Raw genomic sequence first — 21,796 nt, forward strand, 5'->3', positions numbered from 1 at the left:
TGATACAGTGCTTGCCTGGTGGGACAGGTAGCTCTTCAGAGGGCTCAAGGCCAGACAGGTTTAGGGAGCATTTCAGGTTCTAGGAATAGCATGTGCAGATGCTTGGAGGTAAGGTGAAAGGGCTGAGCTCTGGCCTTTTGCTGGGCACAGGTCTGAGAAAGGGAGCAGACACTGAGAGGACTACACAAAAGTTCTTCCTCATGTTAGCAATAGGGGGCAACAGGGGCAGGGGAAGCATTTCCTTGCAGATTTGTACCTCTGAAGCTCCCTTTGGCTGGCATAGGCGTTCTGCCACCTCTTAGGCCTTTGTTTTGCCTGTAACCCTCACTGCACTTGCAGCCACCTCCTCGCTGCAGAATGCACCCACAGAGACAGGACTGGGCCCTAGCTATGAAGTCCTTGTTCCTTTGTTCTCTTGCCTGGCTATGATAGATCCTCCCATGTAGTCACCTGGATGACCTATTCTGCCCAGGTAGTTTCCTTACCCTCCCAGCCTTCCTCCCACTCCAGGGTGACCTCTTACTCCCTGTACTTCAGTCACACCATACACTCCTTTCCTGACTTCATCTTCTAGTAGCCAGGTTCCAGCCTCACCCCTCTCAGCCCTAGCCTTCCACCTGCCTGGCTGCCTGGCCTCCCTTTGGGGACATCAGAGAGGTAGGGAGCCTTCCTGATGGTAATCCAATGTCAGATGGGCCTCAGCAGCTTACATACTCATTTTGGCAGTAGAAGGGACTCTTCTATTCAAATGCACCCTCAAACAGAACCACAATTTATGAAATTCAGATGGGAACTGCTCAAAAAGGAACCTCTGCAAATTCTCCATGGGCACAATCTATTTCCTAGTCCCTCAACTCGGCCCAGAGTGGTCTCAACCATGTGTGATATCATTCCTGGTCTTTGGTCAAGTGCTGTCCCTAGATTCTCATGCATGATTGATGCACGTCATTATGGGGCACATATCTGAGCATAATCCCCAGTAGCAGAAAATGGAGCCCCTTCTTCCTGTCCCAGGCTTGGAGAGAAGGAGCCTGGGATTAAGCCATCCTATGACCTGAGTTACTCCGGCCCAGGCCTGCCCAAGTCTAACTTACCTGGTCCCCTCAATCCTCACATTGCCTTTCAGGCCTGGTGTAGTCAGGGAGCATCTGATGCCTTGCTGTTTTGTATTTCAGGGTCAAATATGAAGCCCCCCAAACCACAGATGGCCTGGCTGGGGCCCTGGATGCCCGGCAGCAGAACACCGGAGCGGTAAGCATAGAGGTCCTGTTTTACCCAGAGTCTGCCAAAAAGAAGGGACTATGAGCCCACTTAGGAGCTCAGCACTGGCTTGGCACAGCCCTTTTCCATTTGACTCTCAGTTGGCCCTTCATGGCTAATGTCATTATTCCCAGTTGAAAGCCAAGGAGGCACTTACCCAGCAAGGATTCAGACCCAATCCTGCCTCAGGAGCTTGTGTCCAGTGTGGTCCTGGGTTCACATCTTACTTTGTCAACTGCCATCTTTAGGTCATCAAGCAAATTAACCCACTGGCCCTGTTTCATCTTCTTTACCCAGAACTTTTGACAGCAATAGTAGTTGAGAGAAGCCTGTGAGAGAACAGCACTGTCACTAATAGGAGCATGGGCAGAGGGAATAAAATGGAGACCCTAGAACGATAGTCAGAATTCCCAGGCACTCGTTTGTGTTTGTTTGTTTGTTTGAGACAGGGTTTCTCTGTGTAGCTTTGGCTGTCCTAGATCTCGCTCTGTAGACCAGGCTGGCCTTTACCACACAGAGATCCACCTGCCTCTGCCTCCTGAGTGCTGGGATTAAAGGTGTGCACCACCACTGCCCAGGCTCCCAGGCACTCTTTTAAGTCCAATTAATTCCTTGACTGTGTGTGGAGGCCCAGATTGAGCATTCTGTGGCCACCCTCTTCAGTGTAAGATCTTCAAATATAATTTATAATGAGCCAAGTCACTGGGAGTGTTGGGGAGCTAGAAACAGCACACCCCACTTAGGAGATAGAGGAGAGCAAGGAGGTCACAGAGGAGGAGTGTGGCAGATGGACTCTGAGGCCAAGTGGGCCTGAGAAGTGGAAGAAGAGGTCTAAGTGGTGGCTAGGACCATGGGCATTATCCTACTTGAGGTAAATGCCATTTGAAGCCTTGGACACAGGAGAAGGAAACCAGAGCTCCATTAGGAGGTCCTGCTCAAATGGGGCTGGATCTGGTGATTTCCAGGAACTCTCCAACTGCATTCATGTGCCTCCTATCTCCTTTCTTGGGGTCCATTTCAAGTCCAAGCAGAACAAGCACAAAATACTGGGGCATGCTGGGCAGTGGCACATGCCTTTAATCCCAGCACTTGGGAGGCAGAGGCAGGCGGACCTATGTGAGTTCAAGACCAGCCTGGTCTATAGAGCGAGATCCAGGCCAGGCACCAAAACAACACAGAGAAATCCTGTCTCAGAAAACAAAAAACAAAAAAACAAAAACAAAAACCACTGAGGCAGGCTTCATGGAGTACAAGGGCCTCCATTGGGTATGACAGAGCATACCTGCACTGGGCTTTAGTGCCTCTGCATGCTTTTGAGCCATCACTGCTTAAGCCTGTGCTCTGTGTTTGGCCCTATGCTAAACCCTCATGTTTCCCTTGTGGGAGTCACTGCACAGTCCACTCTTGCTGCCACCCAGAGATAGAGGCATCTTCCCAGGAGAAATACGTTGCCAAAAGCATAACCAGTATTGTGTTTTCAGGCTCCACAGCTGCAGTCACAGTGGGAAATAAGCACAGCTCCACTCACTGACAAACATGACCATGCTTACTCTCTCTCCCCTTTACTTGGACAGCCATCTGTTGGATACAATGTTTGAAGACCAAGCCAGCACCCACTCTCTCGAGGGCTTAAGTCTGACTAGAGGCAAGGGCACATAATTCACTGACTGCCTGGATGTGATTGCAAGATCAAAGTTCAAACTGGACCTCGTAGGCAGTGCCTTTGTCCAAGACTCAGCAGAACTGACAACTTGTGTGATGTACATCATTGCACCAAGGGCCAGATTCTCTCCTTCACTCCCTGGGGTGCAGCAGTGGACTGGGCCTACTCTGTCTGTGTAGAGTGGACAGGGAGGTCGATGCATAATGTGCTGGAGCCCCTCCACCACCCACCTGCTCTGGAGCCTAGAAAGCTTTCTCTTTGCTGTTGGTAACTATGAAGCCAGTGGACAAAGCAACTTTTCTGTAACTTGGGTGCCCCTCAGAAGCCCTGGCCAGTCACCAGTCTGGCTGATAGCTTCTATTCTTCAGCTTTGAGTATGCAGGCCACCCTTTGGGATTCCATGGGAATGGCAAGGAGTTCATTGTTGTTGTTTTAAGATTTATTTATGCGCCGGGTGGTGGTGGCGCACTCCTGTAATCCCAGCACTCGGGAGGCAGAGGCAGGTTGGATCTCTGAGTTCAAGGCCAGCCTGGTCTACAAAGATAGTCCAGGACAGGCTCCAAATCTACAGAGAAACCCTGTCTCGAAAAAAGATTTATTTATTTATTTATTTATTTATTTATTTATTTATTATGCATACAGTGTTCTGCCTGCATGTATCCCTGCAGGCCAGAAGAGGGCACCATATCTCATTATAGATGTCTGTGAGCCACCATGTGGTTGCTGGGAATTGAACTCAGGACCCCTGGAAGTGCCATTAACTACTGAGCCATCTCTCCAGCTCTCATTGTTTTTTTGTTTGTTTGTTTGTTTGTTTGTTTGTTTGGGTTTTTTGTTTTGCTTTGTTTTTGCTCTTCACTTTACCCCAGTCCAGAAGCTCTGGGCTCCTACCACCATGGTTCTCCCATAGTGAGGCACCCTGGGTAGCTTCCTTCATCCCCTTGGCTCTGCTGCCATACCTGTGCTGCCACACACATACACACAAAGTCACATATGTGCACATGAACATCTAGGTGGAAGAGGCTGCCAGCCCACCACTGGCCCTGAACTCAGCTCTGCTGCCTTCCACCCTGGTAAGGCTCTTTGCCTGAGATGAGAGAGTGGTAGTGTAAAGAACCAAATGATCAGTGGTCAGACAAAGGATATGAGCAAGGACCAGACCACAGAATTGGTACTAGGGAGCATGACCCTGGGCAGCCTCAAGAGAGAAGGGCTAAGGCTCAGATTCAAGCACTCCTTCCTCCAGCAGTCAAGGGACAGCAGTTAGCTGAACAGGCCTGGCTTGCCAAGAGCCCCTGCTGCTAGAAGGTCTCCTGCCTCTTCCCTGTACTAGGTGATAAGCTTGGGCCCTAAACTGGTTTGGTCAGAAACTCCAGCTCTCCTCTGTCCAAAAGCTGCCAAACAGGAACTTAGAGTTCCCAGCCCTCCTCTGTACAGGCTTTTTGCTGGCCTTACCTCCTCCTCACAGCACTCTGGATGGCGGTTGTATTGTCAGGTGAGGAAGACAAGTATAAGAACATTATGCAAGATGCTAGGAGTCACTCCAAGGGCCATAGCAGACCATATGTGTGCTCCTGACCTCCAACCAGATTGCCACTGTGGAAACTGTTAACAGAAGACCCTAACCCCTGTTCCTTTTAGGAGCCATCATGTGAGAGCCCATGTGTTTGGGCCCAGAGTCAAATGTTCCCATCTAGAAAGCTGCCCCTGAGACCACCAGCCTGGCTTTTCTGGAACACTCAGCCCCTCCTTCCTCTTGGATCCTACTTTTTCTGCTTCTGCCATTAACTGAATCTACCAAGGTGCCTGGAGACAGAGCCTCCCTGGCATTGCTCTGAGCACAGATGACCAGGGTTGTCCTTGTCCTGGACCATGGCATAAAACTCCCCTCAGCTGGAATACCTCCCCACACTTCCCATTGTCAGGACCAGATGTACATTCTCTCCATGTGGGGAATGGCTCCTATTTGCCCCTTGCCTACTCCAGCTGCAGGGAGCAATTCCTGCTTATTCTTCTGTATCTGTATTCCTTCACCTACAGCCTGGCACCACTACAGAGTGGTCCTAGGCAGCTGGAACAGGTAATCCCAGGATGTGTACCCCAGCAGGAGGCAGAGGAAACTCCGATCAGGGTGGGTGAGTGAATTTCAAGGACCATTCAGCTTCCTTCACAGCAGCCAGACCACTGCCCCTCCCTGCCTCACTGCTACCTTCCTTCCAGATCCCTGTCACCCAGGCCCGCATCATGGAGGACATTGAGCAGTGGCTGTCCACAGATGTGGTAAGTTGGGGCTCACTCTTTGCCTAACAAGGAGGGATCCATTTGTCTTGTAGAGGGGCCTGGTGTATAACTGGTGAAGAGAAATAAGTATTAATGTCCTCATCTGGTTCCCCAGTGTCCTTTCCCAGGCAATAGCCTCCCTGTCCCAGATCACACCCCCAGTGTGAGGTCCCTACACATGTCAGCCATCATTCGGGAAATGGCATCGGTTATAGACCAAGAGGGGTACTAAACCGAGTCCCCACAATAGCCCCTGGAGACCTAAAGCCACTCAGAGGGAGGCATCATTATCACCCCATTTCATATCAAAAAGGCTGATAACTGCAAGGGACCCAGCTCCTGGCCACCATGTTTCTAAAGGGGCATGACCAGAAGACAGAAGTCCTGAACCTGGTATCAGGGCTTCTCCCCCAGCTTCCACCACCACCTCTGTAGACATTAAAGACCCAGTGATGGGGGGGGGGGGGTTTGAGGATTTAGCTCAGTGGTAGAGTATTTGCCTAGCAAGCACAAGGGCCTGGGTTTGATCCTCAGCTCCAGAAAAAGGAAAAAAGAAAAAAGGAGCCAGGCGGTGGTGGCGCACGCCTGTAACCCCAGCACTCGGGAGGCAGAGGCAGGTGGAACTCTGTGAGTTCGAGGCCAGCCTGGTCTACAGAGCGAGTCTAGGACAGGCTCCAAAGCTACAGAGAAACCCTGTCTCAAAAAAACAACAACAACAAAAAAAAGACCCAGTAACAGCTTGAGCACTTCCCTTCCAAAGGCTGCCATCCATAAGCAGCAAGACTTTGGTTTTACCCAAATTAGGCCAAGGACTAGGCAGGACTCAAGCCATACTAATGGGTTGGTTATAGCTTACCTCCAGAGTCACACTGGAGCACAGCTTTCACTCAGACAGGCCAGTAGGTGTCAGCCTTCCATCCATGGAGCTAGACAGTCCCCGTCTCCGGGTCCTGGAGGAAAGGAATGTGCTGCTGGGCACCACACCTGGGCTTGATATTCTGTGCTTAGCTTCCAACAGCCACCAGCTTAGCCTTTGCTACAGTTCCTTTCTTTCTTCCTTTCCTTTCTTTCTTCCTTTCTTTCTTCCTTCCTTTGTTTTTTGTTTTGTTTTGTTTTTGTTGTTTTGCTTTGTTCTTGAGACAGGGTCTCTCTATGTAGTACTGGCTGTCCTGGAACTTGCTGTGTAGACCAGGTTGGCCTTGAACTTACAGAGATCCTCCTGCCTCTGCCTCCTGAGTACTGGGATTAAAGGCATGTGTCACCATGCCCAATCATCCTTCCTGTTTCTTGACATAAAGATTTAGTTTTTTAAGATTTATTAATTTTTACATGTATGAATGTTTTGCCTGCATGTGTCTGTATGTGCATCACATGGATACCTGGTACCTGAACAGTCCAAAGAGGGTATCAGATCCCTTGGAACTAGAGTTACAATTGGTCATGAATGGCCATATGAGTACTGGCAACAAAACTCAGGTCCTCTGCAATAGCAAAGTGCTCTTAAACACTGAGTTATCTCTCCAGCCCTAATTTTATGTTTTAATTGTGTGTGTGTGTGTGTGTGTGTGTGTGTGTGTGTGTGTGTGTGTGTTCATGTGAGTGCAGTGCCCAGAGAGGCCCAAAGAGGGCATTGGTTCCCTTGAACCTGGTGTTGAAGGATGTGATGAGTTGCCTGATAGATGTGCTAGGAACTGAACTCTGCTCCTCTGTGGGAATAGTGTGAGCTCTTAACCACTAAGCCATCTCTTCAGCTCCAGCCTCCTTGTTTAAAGAAGAAAAAAGTCACCGGGCGGTGGTGGCACACGCCTTTAATCCCAGCACTCGGGAGGCAGAGCCAGGTGGATCTCTGTGAGTTCGAGGCCAGCCTGGGCTACCAAGTGAGTTCCAGGAAAGGCGCAAAGCTACACAGGGAAACCCTGTCTTCAAAAACCAAAAAAAATAAAAAAAAATAAATAAAAAAAATAAGGAGAAAAAAGTCATGACTCAGGGAAACTAGAACACTTGGAGCCCTGAAGCTCAGGAAGGAGTGACCCAAGGCCTGTGTCCTGACACTAAGGTCAGCTTAAGCACAACACCAGCACTGTTCCTTGTCAAGGCCTGTCTTTGCCCACTGTGTGGCAGGCTGTACAACTCCCAGCAGTACTAACCTCTATCTGTTTCCCTCTGCATTCTCAGGGCAACAGTGCTGAGGAGCCCTCTGGTGTCACCAGTGAAGGTAACAGACCACCCCTTCTACCTACTCTTCCCTCGAAGTGATACTCCTGTCCTTGTCCCTCCCCAGCTCTAGCCTACAAGACTACTCTTTCCCATTAGAATTTGACAAATTCCTGGAAGAGCGGGCCAAAGCTGCCGATCGACTCCCCAACCTGGCCAGCCCTTCAGCCGAGGGAGCCCCAGGACCTTCTCCTAGCGCAGCTCCTCGGAGGAAGACCCAGGAGAAGGATGATGACATGCTGTTTGCCTTATGAGTGCAGAGGCTGGCACCCTGCAGCCCAGGGCCTAGCACTCTCATACCCACTGGGGCCCCTCCCTCTCTTGGTGTTAAGGCTGCTTGGGGGTGGTGTGTTAACCCCTTCTCTCCTCCCGGAGCCTGGGTGGCAGTGGGATGAACTGGGGATGGGTCAGCCCTCCACTAGGATCCTGACTAGCCCTGCCTCCTCCATCCTGCTACCCACTATGACTTTGCTAAGACCTGGGGCCCAGACAAGCTGACCCAATGTGACCTGATTGACCTGGTGTGAGACTGCTGCCATGAAATTCCCCTGGTTCCTTCCCCAGGGAAGGCCATGGGAGCCCTCTAGAATCCACACTACCAGTCGAGGTATAGAGGAGACATTACCACAGCCTTGCCCATCCCTACCCCTGTAGAGTAGGGCCTAAAGAAGGCTTTGGCTGGCTGTTGGGGTAGGCTATGGTGGCCCCTACTGAGCTGCCCACTGTTCAGGTACAAAGTTGTACCCAGTGAGGCAAGACCTTACCAGTCCAGGTGTCAAGATGAGACCTTGGGGATTCTGGGTACCCAGAGCCCCCCAGTTCCTCCACTGCCTTTCCCCCATTCTTGCTCTGTTCCTCCAGCAGGGTTCCACCCACCTGAGGCTCACCTGTTGGTTGGTCCTCAGGTACAGGGAGAGGTGCCTTTTGTGTCCCCAAATAAAAGTAGAAAGCCACCTGCTAGTGTGATCTGCTTCTGGCAGGAAGCATTTTGACCTCATGGTGACAGGGCCTACTTTAAGCTCAAGGCCATCTGAGACGTGGGCATCTGTAGATGTAGTGTGGTCTGTAGACCACACTCACAGCCATACTCACAGATGGAACTCCTGTCTCACCACACAAATCCAGCCTCCATCTGTTCTGCATAGGACAGCCATCTGCCTCTTTGGGTTCCTTCACACATGACTACCCCCATGCTTCTGCCCATCCTACAACAGTGGCATGTTGGGGCAGTAGGCCACAGGGAGAATGCTGGTGCCAGGTACTCTGTACTGTCTGCCCTGCATACTGGTGACTAGAACTCATGGCCACTGTGGCACACAGCACTGGGCACTGGACTGTGCACATCAGGTGTAAGCACCCAGACCGTGCCTGGTTCTACACATCCCTCAAGAGGACAGAGACTAGCAGTGGTCAGCGCACAGGGTCTGGTACCTGCACTCTGAGACCTGGCTCAGCCCTCTAGGGACAGTTGGGTAAAGGAACCAGATTAGCCTGCATGGACCCTGGCTGTTCCCTCTTTAAGCAGGAGAAGAGCCGAGTACACATCCAGGCCAAGCCCATCTCCCCTGGCCTGGTCCCACATCACCCATGGTACAGGTAGATAAAAAGGGCCTTGTTTGATTAATTAACAAGTCATGGAGGAGAGGGGCCCCAGCCCACTCCTCTGCCTGCTTCCTTCATTTTCTCCATGTCTGAACCCTTTAGGGAAACTGACTTTGTGATGATCAAAGCCAAGGCTTCTGCTTTCCTGTGTAAGCTAGAAAGCCCCAGGAAGTTTCCACAGACCACTCCAGAAGCCCAGGGTCCTACCAATAACTACAGCTACCATCTTGTCTATTACCAGGGTTTGCTATTGTGTGAGTAATAGTTGTAGGGCAGACATGGTATTCAGTGCAGGGGATACATATGGGGATGTGACAGATGTTCCTACCTGGAGACTTGTAGAAGGGAAGGGACAGTAAGATTAGATCTGAGATAAAAGGGCCACTGCACTGAGTGGGTATCGAGGATCAACCAATCAATCCCCAGATTTCCACCAAGACAGGGCAAGGCTGCAGGGGTTCTTTCTCTGGAGACCACGCAGACAACAGAGGAGAGGAGATACTGGCAGGAAACCAGGTACTGCCTGCAGACCTCAGGTCAGTTGGCAGCAACATGGCTTGGAGCACTGCTGTTCTTGTTCCTCAGCACAGCCTGCAGTGTTGCTGCCCAGCTCCAGGTATGTGTCCGTTCCCGACAACTGCTGGAGACCTAGAGGGCAGCACCAGTCTCTCCTCCTGCCTTGGATGCCCTTTGCCAAGATCCCAGCAATAGGAGTGAAGCGGGGGCTGACTGCAGGGCCTGGTGCTAGCCCTGCTACAGAAGCCAGCACTTCATGAAGCCCCTGACCCCTCCATGATAGCTGGAAGACTGTCCTGCTCTGATGTGTGTGGGCCTAGCTTCAGGATCAGAGACTCATTGTGACCACAAGATGGCAGCAGTGCTGCATGCACAGGAACTCTCCTTGCTCCTTTCCCTGCTTGAACACACATATACACATGCATGTGCATGTACACACACAAACCTCCCCACACCTACCCTCGCTTCTCTGACTGGTGAAATAGGGAGATGGAGTCTGAAGGATCTGAAGTCTCTCCTTCAAAACCCAGCTAAAGACTTGGTTCCCAGAAGCTTCAGTTCTGACACTGCCTGACTCCTGAGCTGTAGGGAAAACACACCAAAGCCACACCAAGGCTGTGAGGCTGTAGGTAGGTAGAGCCCGTCTCCTGATGCTCCTGGTAAAACCTGGTGTGCAGACTAATTTTTGTACACGTACTAGTTCATGTGTTTGTACATGCAGGAAGTCAGGAGTGGCACCAGGTACAGCCCAGCTTCTCATGCTGTTCCCTTCTCCAGTAAAGAGAAGCAGCCTCACTGCACATTTTGCACATTTTACTTTTCTTCCTTCCTTCCTTCCTTCCTTCCTTCCTTCCTTCCTTCCTTCCTTCCTTCCTTCCTTTCTTTCCTTGGTTGTTTTTTTGTTTGTTTGTTTTTGTTTTTGTTTTTTCTTGTTTTTTCAAGAAAGGGTTTCTCAGGGCTCAGTGGTTAAGAGCACTGCCTGCTCTTCCAGAGGTCCTGGACTCCCAGCAACCACATGGTGGCTCACAACCATCTCTAGTGGAATCTGATGCCTTCTTCTGGCATAAAGTTGTACACGTAGATAAAGCACTCATATACATAAATAAATAATAAAATCTTTTTAAAAATTCATGAAAGAAAGAAAAAGAAAGAAAGAAAGAAAGAGAAAGAAAGGAAGAAAAAGAAAAAAGAAAGGTTTTCTCTGTGTAAGTCCTAGCTTTCCTGGAACTCACTCTGTAGACCAGGCTGGCCTAGACCTCAGACCTGTCCCTGCCTCCCAAGTGCTGGGATTAAAGATGTGCACCACTACTGCCTGGCTCATTTTTCATTTTTTGAGCAAGCAAACTTCCTAATCTCCCTCAAGTTCTGAGTGTTGTGGTTTCAGGCATCATCTTATGCCTGCCTTGGTCCACTCTTTCTACTTCTTACTTAGTCCCACCACCACCAATCTGTTGCTGTCCCTGTCTGATATCTTCCAAGCCATCCTCTGCTGGACCCCATAGCCCCATCCAAACCCCACTCCTCTCAATGCAAGCTCCTGTGCTCCCTCTGGGCCACTGCTGTCCTCCCATTACCAGTGGCAATCTTGTCACTCATCTCACAGCTCTGGGACAGGAAGGGAGAAAGGGCAGGCTTTGCTGCAGGCAGACTGATAGAGTGACATCCACAACTTACTGTCTGGGCTAACTCCTCATCTGGGCAGTTCTGGGATTTGTCCCTGGAGGAGACCTCTCCACCTCCAGCATCAGAAAGCTCCACAGAGATCATTGGTCCATGCAGTTCCCTTGCATGGTTCCCCAGCAAAGGCCACAGCTGGCTGAACAACAGACATTTGTTCTGGAAGTCCAAGATCCAGGTGTGACAGAGATGTTCTCCTTGGTTTGAAGATGGCCATTTATACCCTGTGTTGTCACAACAATGATCCATGTATCTTCACCTTGATTTCCTCCTCTTAGAAAGACGTGGTTATATTGGATTATCCCCCTGTCTAATGACTACATTGAACCTTAGTCACTTCTTCAGAGGTGCCATCTCCAAATACAGTCACACCTGAGGACTTTAACATATGCATTTGGAAGGACATATCTTGCCCATGGCTATTGCACACAGATTCTTTCCACTGTATAGAGCAGTGGCATGTAATTCCTGCTTCCATTCCTGCCCTTATGGAGATTTGCAATGACTGATAGATCATATTTGGCCCAGCCCCAGAGCCATGGGAACTCACCAAGAACCATGAGGCCAGAGCAGAGCTGGAATAGGAGACAGAAAGGACTCAGGTCTAGCGAACCTGGCTAAGGCTTCTACCTGTTCCCTAGGATGGCCTACCCATCCAAAAGTAGCACCTACCAGTCAGCAAGCAAGCTTCACTGCTACCCATCTGGATCCCCATCCTCCCCATTCCTTGCTTAGCCAGTCTGTACTCTGCCCCTGCCAAAGACCACCCTGCATTCCAGTCCCCACAGCTGCATGCTGCAAAGGACTTGAGTTCAATTCCCAGCACCCACATGGTAGTACATAACTATCTCTAGCTTCAGTTTCAGGGAATCTGGAGCTTTCTCTAGGCCTCTATGGGTACCAGACATGTACATAGTACATGGACATATATGCAAGCAAAAACACTCAGACACATAAAATAAAAATAAACCTTGTTTTAAAAAAGATTAATGGGGCTAGAGAGATGGCTCAGCGGTTAAGAACACTGGCTGTTCTTCCAGAGGTCCTGAGTTCAATTCCCAGCAACCACATGGTGGCTCACAGCCATCTGTAATGAGATCTGGTGCCCTCTTCTGGCCTACAAGCATGCATGTATACATAATAAATAAATAAATCTTTAAAAAAAAAAAGATTAACATGCCGGGCGGTGGTGGCACATGCCTTTAATCCCAGCACTTGGGAGGCAGAGGCAGGCGGATCTTTGTGAGTTCAAGGCCAGCCAGGTCTACAGAGAGAGATCCATGAAAGGTACAAAAGCTACACAGAGAAACCCTGTCTTGAAAAACCAAAAAAAAAAAAAAAAAAGATTAACATACCAGAAAAAAAAGCCAAGTGATAAAGACTAGAAGCACTTCCCCACTCAGGCCTCCTTGCTCAAGCCGGTTTGCCGAGGAGGCTTGAAGTCTTTTGGGATCATACTTTTCCTTGCTCACTAGCCCTGCTCTCCTGGAACTTGGTCTGTAGACCAGGCTGGCCTCATACTCTGAGAGCCATCTGCCTCCGCCTGCTCAGTGCTGGGATTAAAGGTGTGCACCACCATGCCTGTCCATTTGCTCTTTCTTTAATAAATGATGTCTGTTTATTTCTAACTATGTGTCCCTGGTGCAATCTTTAGTCGGGAGTTGGAGGCACAAAAATCAGGAGGTAGGTCATCTCTGAACTCAGATCTCTACGTATAACCCTATCTCAACCTGGCTTAGGGAAGAGACAACTCCCACCCAGGCTGTGAGCACCAGGAAGGCAGTGCAGGGCCAGAGCATGGGGACTCCCAGGCCTACCTTTTTTAAGCAAGTTGCTGTGTGGCTGGAGTCCTCCTGGGAGTCAACAAGGAGGAGTAGGCCCAGCTTCTGCCTCACACATCCAAGTATGATACTTTTGGTTTGAGGCAAAACTTCTTTCTGGGCTTCAGTTTTCCCATCAGTTAACCCACAGAAGTGTCCCCCACTCTGCTCTTCTGCCCAGTCTGCCTTCACACTTCACTACCCACTTCAGGAAAGAGTGAAACAGGTGGAAGATCATACCTATAATGCTCATATTCAGAAGCTTAAAGCAAGATGGTTGTTATGAGTTCAAGGCCAGCCTGAGTTATATTATTTCAAGCTAGCCAGTGCTACAGAAGGATACCTGTCTCAAAACAGAAGACTGACTGGGGTGAACACAAGGCCCAAGTAAGTCATCTGTGGAGATAGGAAAGCAGTATTAGACTATGCTGCCCACCAGACCAAGAGAGGAAAGTATCTATCAGCAGGCTAGACAGACATGCAGAGGGGAAGACCCAGCAGGCCCCAAAAGAAAGTAAGCACAGCAAGGTGGTGGCACATGCCGTTAATCCCAGTACTCAGGAGACAGGGACAGAAGAATCTCTAAGTGAGTTCCAGGACAGCCAATGGCTACACAGAGAAACCCTGTCTCAAAAAAAGGGGGAAGTGAAATTCAGGCTAGGGTACATGTTTTTTTTTAAAGATTTATTTATTATGTACACAGTGTTCTGCCTGCATGCTAGAGGAGGGTGCCAGATCTTATTACAGATGGTTGGGAGCCACCATGTGGTTGCTGGGAATTGAACTCAGGACCTCTGGAAGAATAGCCAGTGCTCTAAACCGCTGAGCCATCTCTCCAGCCCTAGGGTACATTCTTGCACCCTGGTCCCACCACTAACAAGGGGAAGTAAAATGGACTATGGAGAGGGTTATGGGTAGCTGTTCCTACTGGATGCAGCCCTTACCAGAGCTTTTGGAAATTGCATTTAAAGATAAGTGAGTTCAGTGAGACCAGCTAGGTCAAGGTCCAGTTTCTGCCTCACTTCAAGAAGGAACCCTGGGAGCTGGAGAGAGATGGCTCAGTGAAGCACTGGCTGCTCTTCTGGAGGACCCAGGTTCAATTCCCAGCACCCACATGGCAGCTCACAACTGTTTGCATCTCCAGTTCCAGGGAATCTAGCACCCTCACAAAATCATACATGCAGGCAAGACACCAATGCACATGAAATAAAAACAAATCATTTAAAAAAAATTTAAAGAAGGAACTCTGAGGGCATTGGGCTGGTATGTTCTAAATTCTGGGCCTAGGCCTGTGCCTAAGGCTGCATGGAGGCTGGGAACATCACTGTGTGCATTCCTGTGCACTTTTGTGTTTTTGTCTACATGATATTTCAATATGTTGAGCAGTTACTGTTTCTCCCTTTTGCAATTCAGTATCAGACTGGGTCCAGTATTACCCATCAGAGACACTCTGCATGCCCAGCCTCCATCTGTGCAGCCCTGATGCCTGAGGCAGAACCCCTGACCCAAAAGGACAGGAATTGAGAATAACCAGACTCACTGGGTTACAGGCTCTGAGACACTCATGAATATGCTCATTCATGAACCCCTAGTCCTACACTGTCCTTGAAGGCTTTGCTCCCAGCTCTGCAAACTGCTGAGCCTATGCCTTTCACAGTCTTCTTGCTTTACTAATATTATCTCTGTTATTCCCTCCTGGCACCCATACCTTCACCCCTCCTCAGTCACTGCTGTGCCAAGAGCCCTACCCCTTGTCCACCAGCTAGCTACAGGTCAAGAGCAGACACCTATGTTTTCTCTTGTATTACACAAAGTGCAATGACTTGGAGGAGACAGACTGGAGCTGAGGATCAGGGATGCATTCCTGCCTCTGCTCTTCTCTCAGGCTCCTCCTTGACCAGCCTTGGCCCATGTGCCATGCTGCCATTGTAGATGTGGCACACAGGCACGCAAGCCTGCACACCCTCTAGTCTCAGCACTGTGTGAGGTGCTGCATGAGCACAAGAAGAAGGTATTCATGAGATCTAAGGTTAAAATTTCAAGGCTTGACTTTTATAAAGATTTATTTATTATTTTTATTTATGTATATGGGTGTGTGCCTTTGTAAGTTCATGTGCATTATGTGTGCAGGTGCCCATAGAGGCCAGAGGGAATTGAAACTCCTGGAACTGGATTTGCAGGTGGATGTGAGCCACTGGTGTGGGTGCTAGGAGCTGAACCTGTAAAAGCAACAAGTACTTTTAACCTCTGAGCCATCTTTCCAGCCTAAAGGCTGAATTTTAAAAATTCATTTTTTTATGTGTATGGGTGTTTTTGCCTGCTGTAGGTCTGTGCATTACTTGCATATAGTGCCCATGGAGGGCCAGAAGAGGGCTGGTCTTCTGGAACTGGAGTTACAGATGTTAGTGAGCTACCATGTGAATGCTTGGAATCCAACCCTGGTCCTCTAGAAGAGCAGTCAGTGTTCTTAACTGTTGAGCCATCTCTCCAGCCCCTGTAATTTTTAAACAGTTTTTAAAATTATTATCATTACATTAAAGGCACACACACACACACACACACACACACACACACACACACACACACACTTACCTGAGTGCACATATGCATAAGTGAGCATGTGGAGGTCAGAGAGGAAGGCTTAGGAGTTGGTCCTCTCTGTTCACCATGTGGGTCCTGAGATCAAACTCAGGATTTCAGGCCTTGTGCCTACAGGCTAAGCCATCTTACATGCCTGGCCATTGTTTGGGGTTTTGTTTGTTTGTTTGTTTGTGAATTATGCTGTCAGATCTGGAAACTCAAGAAGGGAAGAGCTAAAGCCTCTGCCAGGAAAGGGGCAATGACCACACCATCCCAGTGTACCCTGGAAGAAGGGCAGCAGAGCAGAGAGCCAGAAAGGAAGCCAGGTGTGGTGGCATACATCTTAATCCCAACCCTCAGGAGGCAAAGGCAGGTGGATCTTTGTGAGTTCAAGGTCAGTCTGATCCTCAAAGCGAGTTCCAGGACAGCGAAAGCTGCACAGAGAAACCCTGTCTTGGAAAATCAAAACAAAAACAAACAGAACCAGAAAGGAGGAAAAGAGAGAAGAGACATCTAGAGAGTACCAGTGAGCTGGGACCAGGCAGAGTCTGCAGGCTCTAAGATGAGCTGCTGGAAGGGAGAGAAGATCAAAGCCAACCATAAGAACGTCTAAGGTGCCATGTCACTTTGTCCTCTAAGTGGCTTGCTGTCAACCCTCTCAGTGTACCCAGATGTTCTGCCTACAAATATTTGTCAAGAGCAGCACTTTGTGGAACTGGAGAAGGGTGACAGTTCATTCCTGAGTCAGCACAGCACAGAACAGGAAGTCCTGTGAAGGATTGGGGTACTGGGGCTTTATGGTGAAAGCAGAAGTTACCCTCCCCTCTCCAGACCTCCAAATCTCCTGGAGGACTTGCATAGACAGTGGGCACTGACTTCCCAGGATGGGAACCTCCATGCAGTCAGGATGCTCTTTTTTGGGAGGAGGGGGGTTCAAGACAGGGTTTCTCTGTCCTGGAACTCACTTTGTAGACCAGGCTGGCCTCAAACTCACAGAGATCTGCCTGCCTCTGCCTCCCAAGTGCTGGGACTAAAGGCATGTACCAACACATCTGGCTGCCAGGATGCTCTTTTAAAAATATTTTTTATTGGTAGGTATATATGTATATGTGTGTATATGTATAGACAGGTGCTTGTGAACATAGTGTATATTTGAAAAGGTAATTGATTCCCTGGAGCTGGAGTTACAAGTGGTTGTGAGCCACCTGATGTGGGACCTAGATAATATGAACCAAACTGTGTCCTCTGGGAGTGCATCATGACTTCTTTTTTTTTTTTTTTTAAATTATTTAACTTTACTTTATGTACATTGGTGTAAGAGTGTCTGATTCTCCAGAACTGGAGTTACAGACAGTTGTGAGCTGCCATGTGGGTGCTGGGAATTGAATCCAGGTCCTCTGGAAGAGCAGCCAGTGCTCTTAACCTCTGAGCCATTTCTCCAGTCCACAGGGTGACTTCTTGTAATGACTGAGCTATCTCTTAAACCCCCAGGATGCACATCTGACCATGTTTAATTTTAAAATTATATTTACTTACTCACTTATATACGTGTATATGTGCATGTCTGCTAGGGGAGGTCAGAGGACAATTTTCAGGACTCAGGTCTCTCCTTCTGCTGTGTGGATCCCAGGGATCAAATTCAAGTTATTGTAAGTCACCAGGCTTGACAGTAGGAACTTTTACTTACTGGGCCATCTCACTGGCCTTAACCATGTTTTATAACCTCAACAAAATCAAATCTTTTGCCCAAGTTAAAGACTTGAGTTCTGTCCTGGCCAAAACTCCTGAGTCTGGCTCCTGTAACACTCAGAACACAGGCTGTTTTCCACACACAAGCCTCAAAGTCCTGTGCCCCACCTTATGGCCTCTGTACAAGACGTTTGTTGTTTGCTGTAGAACATGCCCCTCCCACAAATTATCTCACCTGTCCTTGGGTGTGTCATCTCCTCCAGTCCAGTCATTCCTAACCCCCTCACCAGACACTCACCCATCATGGAATTCTCTGTGGTTACAATAGCAAGATGAATGGAAGGATCATAAGATGGCTTATTACACCTTAGACATGTGTGACTCATCGTGGCTCCTACTGTCCATATGAAACAAAGTTGGAGGCCCATTGTGAAGAGGAGGAGGTGGCAGTTGGGAGCAGTGCCTGTCATATTATCAAGTACTTCATACTCGCAGACTCACCCTCACATACAGGGAAGAGGGCTGTTGGACGGTCCTAAAATATGATGACATGGGTAAGAGAGAGAATGAGTTCCCTGTGTTTGTCATGGACCTGGGTTGGCCTGCTGAGACTTGGAGCTCTGGGAGTCAAGGAGCCTGATTACTGCTCTGCTGGTTTTTAATGCAGGGAAACTTCAGGTCCAAACATGTCCCCTGAGAATCACAGAACCCACCCCCCACAGCAAAACTATCTTCTCAGGATCAACCAGAGATCGGCCTTTGCCTTGATTGGCAGCTGGCAGAGATTCACACAGTCATAGACTGGCATACCACAACAGCCAACCTTGGAATCATAGGCCTAGGTCTTATTGGCACACCTCCAATGTCAGGGCATTTACCATCTACCTGGGAGTTTTTCTCCCAGAAACCCCCAACTCTGCCCACAAACAGCCATAAGGTCTGTTGGTGTGATGTTTAGTGGTGTCCATAGGGTTCTGGTGTGGGCTTGTGGGAGAGCTCTGAAGATAGACAGTATGATTATGTGTTTTACCATGAGTTTCTTTTATTTTACTTATTCCTGTGTGTACCTGTTCCTGTATGTGTTCTTACGTGTATACATGTATATGCATGTGTGTCTCTAGAGACCAGAAGTCAATGTCTAATGTCTTATCCAATCACTCTACATCTTATTCTTCAGGATAGGGCTTCTCACTAAACCTGTAGCTGGCCAACTGGGCTAACCTGGCTAGCCAGTGAGCTCCAGCCATCCTGTTTCTGACTCCCAGCACTGGCTTTAAAAACATTTTTTGGTTTAGATTTATTTATTCTATCTTATAAGTATGAGTGTTCTGCCTACGTGGATTATATATACCACATATGTGCCTGGTGCCTACAAGAGGCCAGAAAAGGTTATCAAATCCTCTGGAGCTGGAGTTACAGAAGGTTATGAGCCACCATATGGGTGCTGGGAATCAAACCCAGGGCCTCTGCAAGAGCAACAAGGGCTGTAGACCACTGAGCCACCTCTCCAGCCAGCTAGCACTGGCTTTTTCCAGGGGTTTTGAGAATCCAAATCTATGTCTCATGTTTGTACAGCAAGTACTTTACTAACAAAGCAATCTCCCCAGCCTCTTCACCACAGTTTTTAACAAAGTTTCCTAATGTACAAGCTATATGACTTGTAACAGTCTATGAGATGGGGTCTCACTTTGTCACCTTGGCTGGTCTGAAGTCCACAGAGGGCTGGGATTAAAGAGTACTGCTACTAGGCTGACAGAGACTGGGGGTGTGGCTCGGAAGAGGAGAGCTTACCCTGCTTGCAAGAGGGAGAGGCAAAGCCCCAGGGTCCATCCCCAGCACCATGGGCAGTGGGCAAAGAGAGTTAACCCACTGAAGGCCTATCCCACCTCTTCGGTCCTGCATCACCCTCCTGTGCTGTGGTCTAGTGTGCCGTGTTCTGGGAATAAGTTCAGGGAAAAGTCACTATCCTTGACTTTGTAATTGATTGATCCATCAGATGATTAACTGATTTACTGAAGGAAACCTGTAGAGCCCTGTCCCCATGAAGGCCATCCGGTATGCTGACCTCCTGGGGATTAGCCCTGACGACCCACCTGATCTCTGGAATGACAACAGTGTAGGAAAATAGAAGGCTCAATCTCTATTGGCCTCTGGGGAATGTCAGATGACATGTTGAAGAAGAGGCGAGGTGGTTGGAGTTTTTATAACTGAAGCTACCCCACCCAGGACCACACCCAGTGGACATAGCCAATTAGAGAGCATAAAGCATAGGCTAGCCCAGAGCCCTCACCAGCCCAGACTATGCCAAGCCATTTAGAGGGTTTCTGTCTTTTTCTCTCTTTTTTTTTTCTCAGTCTTTTTGCTTGTTTGTTTGTTTGTTTTGTTTTTTTGTTTGTTGAGACAGGGCTTTTTTGTGTAGCCCTGGATGTCCTGGAACTAGCTTTGGACACCAGGCTGGCCTAGAACTAACAGAGATCTGCTTGCCTCTGCCTTCCAAGTGTTGGGATTAAAGGCATTCACCACCACCCAGCTTATTTTTTTCTTTAGTTCAATCTATTGTATATGTTATATGAGAGACTTCTAATTTTTTATTAGAATTTGTAAGGGGGGACTAGTGATGTAGCCCTGGCTTTGATAGAGAGGCAATGGATCAGAAACTCAAGGTCATCCTTGGCTATCTAGGGAGTTCAAGGCCAGCCTGGGCTTTATGAGACTTTGGCAAGAATCTGTTGGAGCTAAAGTACAACTACTTCTTCGATTGGAGCATGTGAGCTCCATCAGGCCATAAAAAAAGAAATCATTCTGGTCTATTTTCAGTGTGATATACATGTACAGTTCATCAATGAATAACAGAGAAGCAGGAGGCACCAGGCCCCTGTCATCCTCATCTAGCACTGATATTGCTTGCTTAGGTTGGAGATGAAAAGTTACAGTCAAGCCGGGTGGTGGTGGTGGCAGCGGTGGTGCGCCTTTGATTCCAGCACTTGGGATCAAGAGCCAGGTGGATCTCTGTGAGTTTGAGGCCAGCTTGGTCTACAGAGTGAGATCCAGGACAGGTACCAAAACTACACAGAGAAGCCCTGACTCGAAACAACAAACTAACTAACAAAACCAAAAAACAAACAAAACCAGAAAAGAAAAGTTACAGTCAGTTACGTGACTAAGTTCACTAGGAGGAAAGGGGGGAACTGGACCCTCAAGAGGATGGGGGATTTGAGGTGGGGGCTATGCTAAATGAGTGGGAGAGACTGTCTGTCACTCTCTAGAATATCAGCCTATTGAAAAAAGAGGGCAGGAGTTGTTTGTGACTTGGGACTATAAAAACCACTGTTTTGTGCTAAAGTGGTACCGGCCATTTTGCCTTTTGATGTCCAGCTTTGCAAAGTTGAAAAATAAACTGCTTTGGTTTTGCTGCTCTGTCTCCAGCACTCAACTTTATTTTTTTTTTGGGGGGGATGGAGTTTGAGACAGGGTTTCTCCGTGTAATAGTCCTGGCTGTCCTGAAACTCACTCTGTAGACCAGGCTGACTTCGAACTCACTGAGACCCACCTGCCTCTGCCTCCCAAGTGCTGAGATTAAAGGCATGTGCCACCACCAACTGGCTACAAAGTTGAAAAATCAACCACTTTGGTTTTGCCGCTCTGAGTCTCCATCATTCAACTTTAAATTTTTTTTATTTCATGCATGATTGCTCTATCTGAATGTACAACTTTATGCCAGAAATTGTTATGACATCAGATCCAACTATAAATGGTTGTGAGCCACCATGTGGTTGCTGGGAATTGAACTCAGGACCTCTGGAAGAGCAGTTGGTGCTATTAATGGCATTTCTCCAGCCCCTCCAGCATTCACTGTATGAAGTGAAGATCACTGTTTTTCATAAGGCTATAGTCCCTGCACACCAGCACCTGTCACATGGACTGTCCTCCCGTAGGGCCCCTGAATTCTAATCTAATATTCTTGTATCACTGATCAACTTGATGAGCAAGCAACTTTCCCAAGGTCACACAGATAGTAAGTAACTCATTTGGGATGAGAAAGATCTAGAATCTCTGGGGGTCCCAGCATATATTCAAGTCCTCCAAAAATCTCCCAGGAGCCTCTGCTGTTGGGCACTAAGGTGGGCACACCTGTGTAGGGAAGCCACCTAGGAAACAGGAGGGGACAGCCCCAGGCCTCTCAGAGCACAGTGATGATACTACATAGTTGATACCTCTCACCCCATCACATGACATCATCCACACCACTTGGGGTTGATCCTGACCCAGGTTCTGCCCTCAGCTTTGTGAGCCTGATGTCCCACCTGTGAACAGTGTGTTTATAGTGGGAAGAACTGAGATATCCCCACCCAGGGCTGCTTGCCCAAACTGTGGAAGCTGAACTGTGTCTGTGGAAGAGAAAGCAGATGGGCTGGTGAGGCTGAGGATGAAAGAGGAAGTGCGGAGAGGAAGAAGGGAGACGACGCACTGGGGAAAGATCATGATGTGTCTGTGC

The 21,796-nt window shown here is 48.6% G+C and overlaps 1 protein-coding gene across 2 annotated transcripts in view; it reads left to right on the forward strand.

The window, feature by feature from the left end:
• The window catches only part of Tom1 (target of myb1 membrane trafficking protein), a 37,171-nt gene extending 28,799 nt beyond the window's left edge, over positions 1-8,372 (forward strand). For both annotated transcript variants that reach the window (XM_036187708.1, XM_036187709.1), the window contains exons 12-15: positions 1,176-1,251; positions 5,144-5,203; positions 7,379-7,418; positions 7,517-8,372. In XM_036187708.1, the coding sequence (XP_036043601.1) occupies positions 1,176-1,251; positions 5,144-5,203; positions 7,379-7,418; positions 7,517-7,671 (331 nt within the window). In that variant the 3' untranslated portion in view covers positions 7,672-8,372. The remainder of the gene's footprint in view (positions 1-1,175; positions 1,252-5,143; positions 5,204-7,378; positions 7,419-7,516) is intronic.
• The last annotated feature ends 13,424 nt before the right edge of the window (positions 8,373-21,796 follow it).

Source organism: Onychomys torridus, chromosome 5 (genome assembly GCF_903995425.1).
Source record: "Onychomys torridus chromosome 5, mOncTor1.1, whole genome shotgun sequence".
Taxonomy (NCBI): Eukaryota; Metazoa; Chordata; class Mammalia; order Rodentia; family Cricetidae; genus Onychomys; species Onychomys torridus.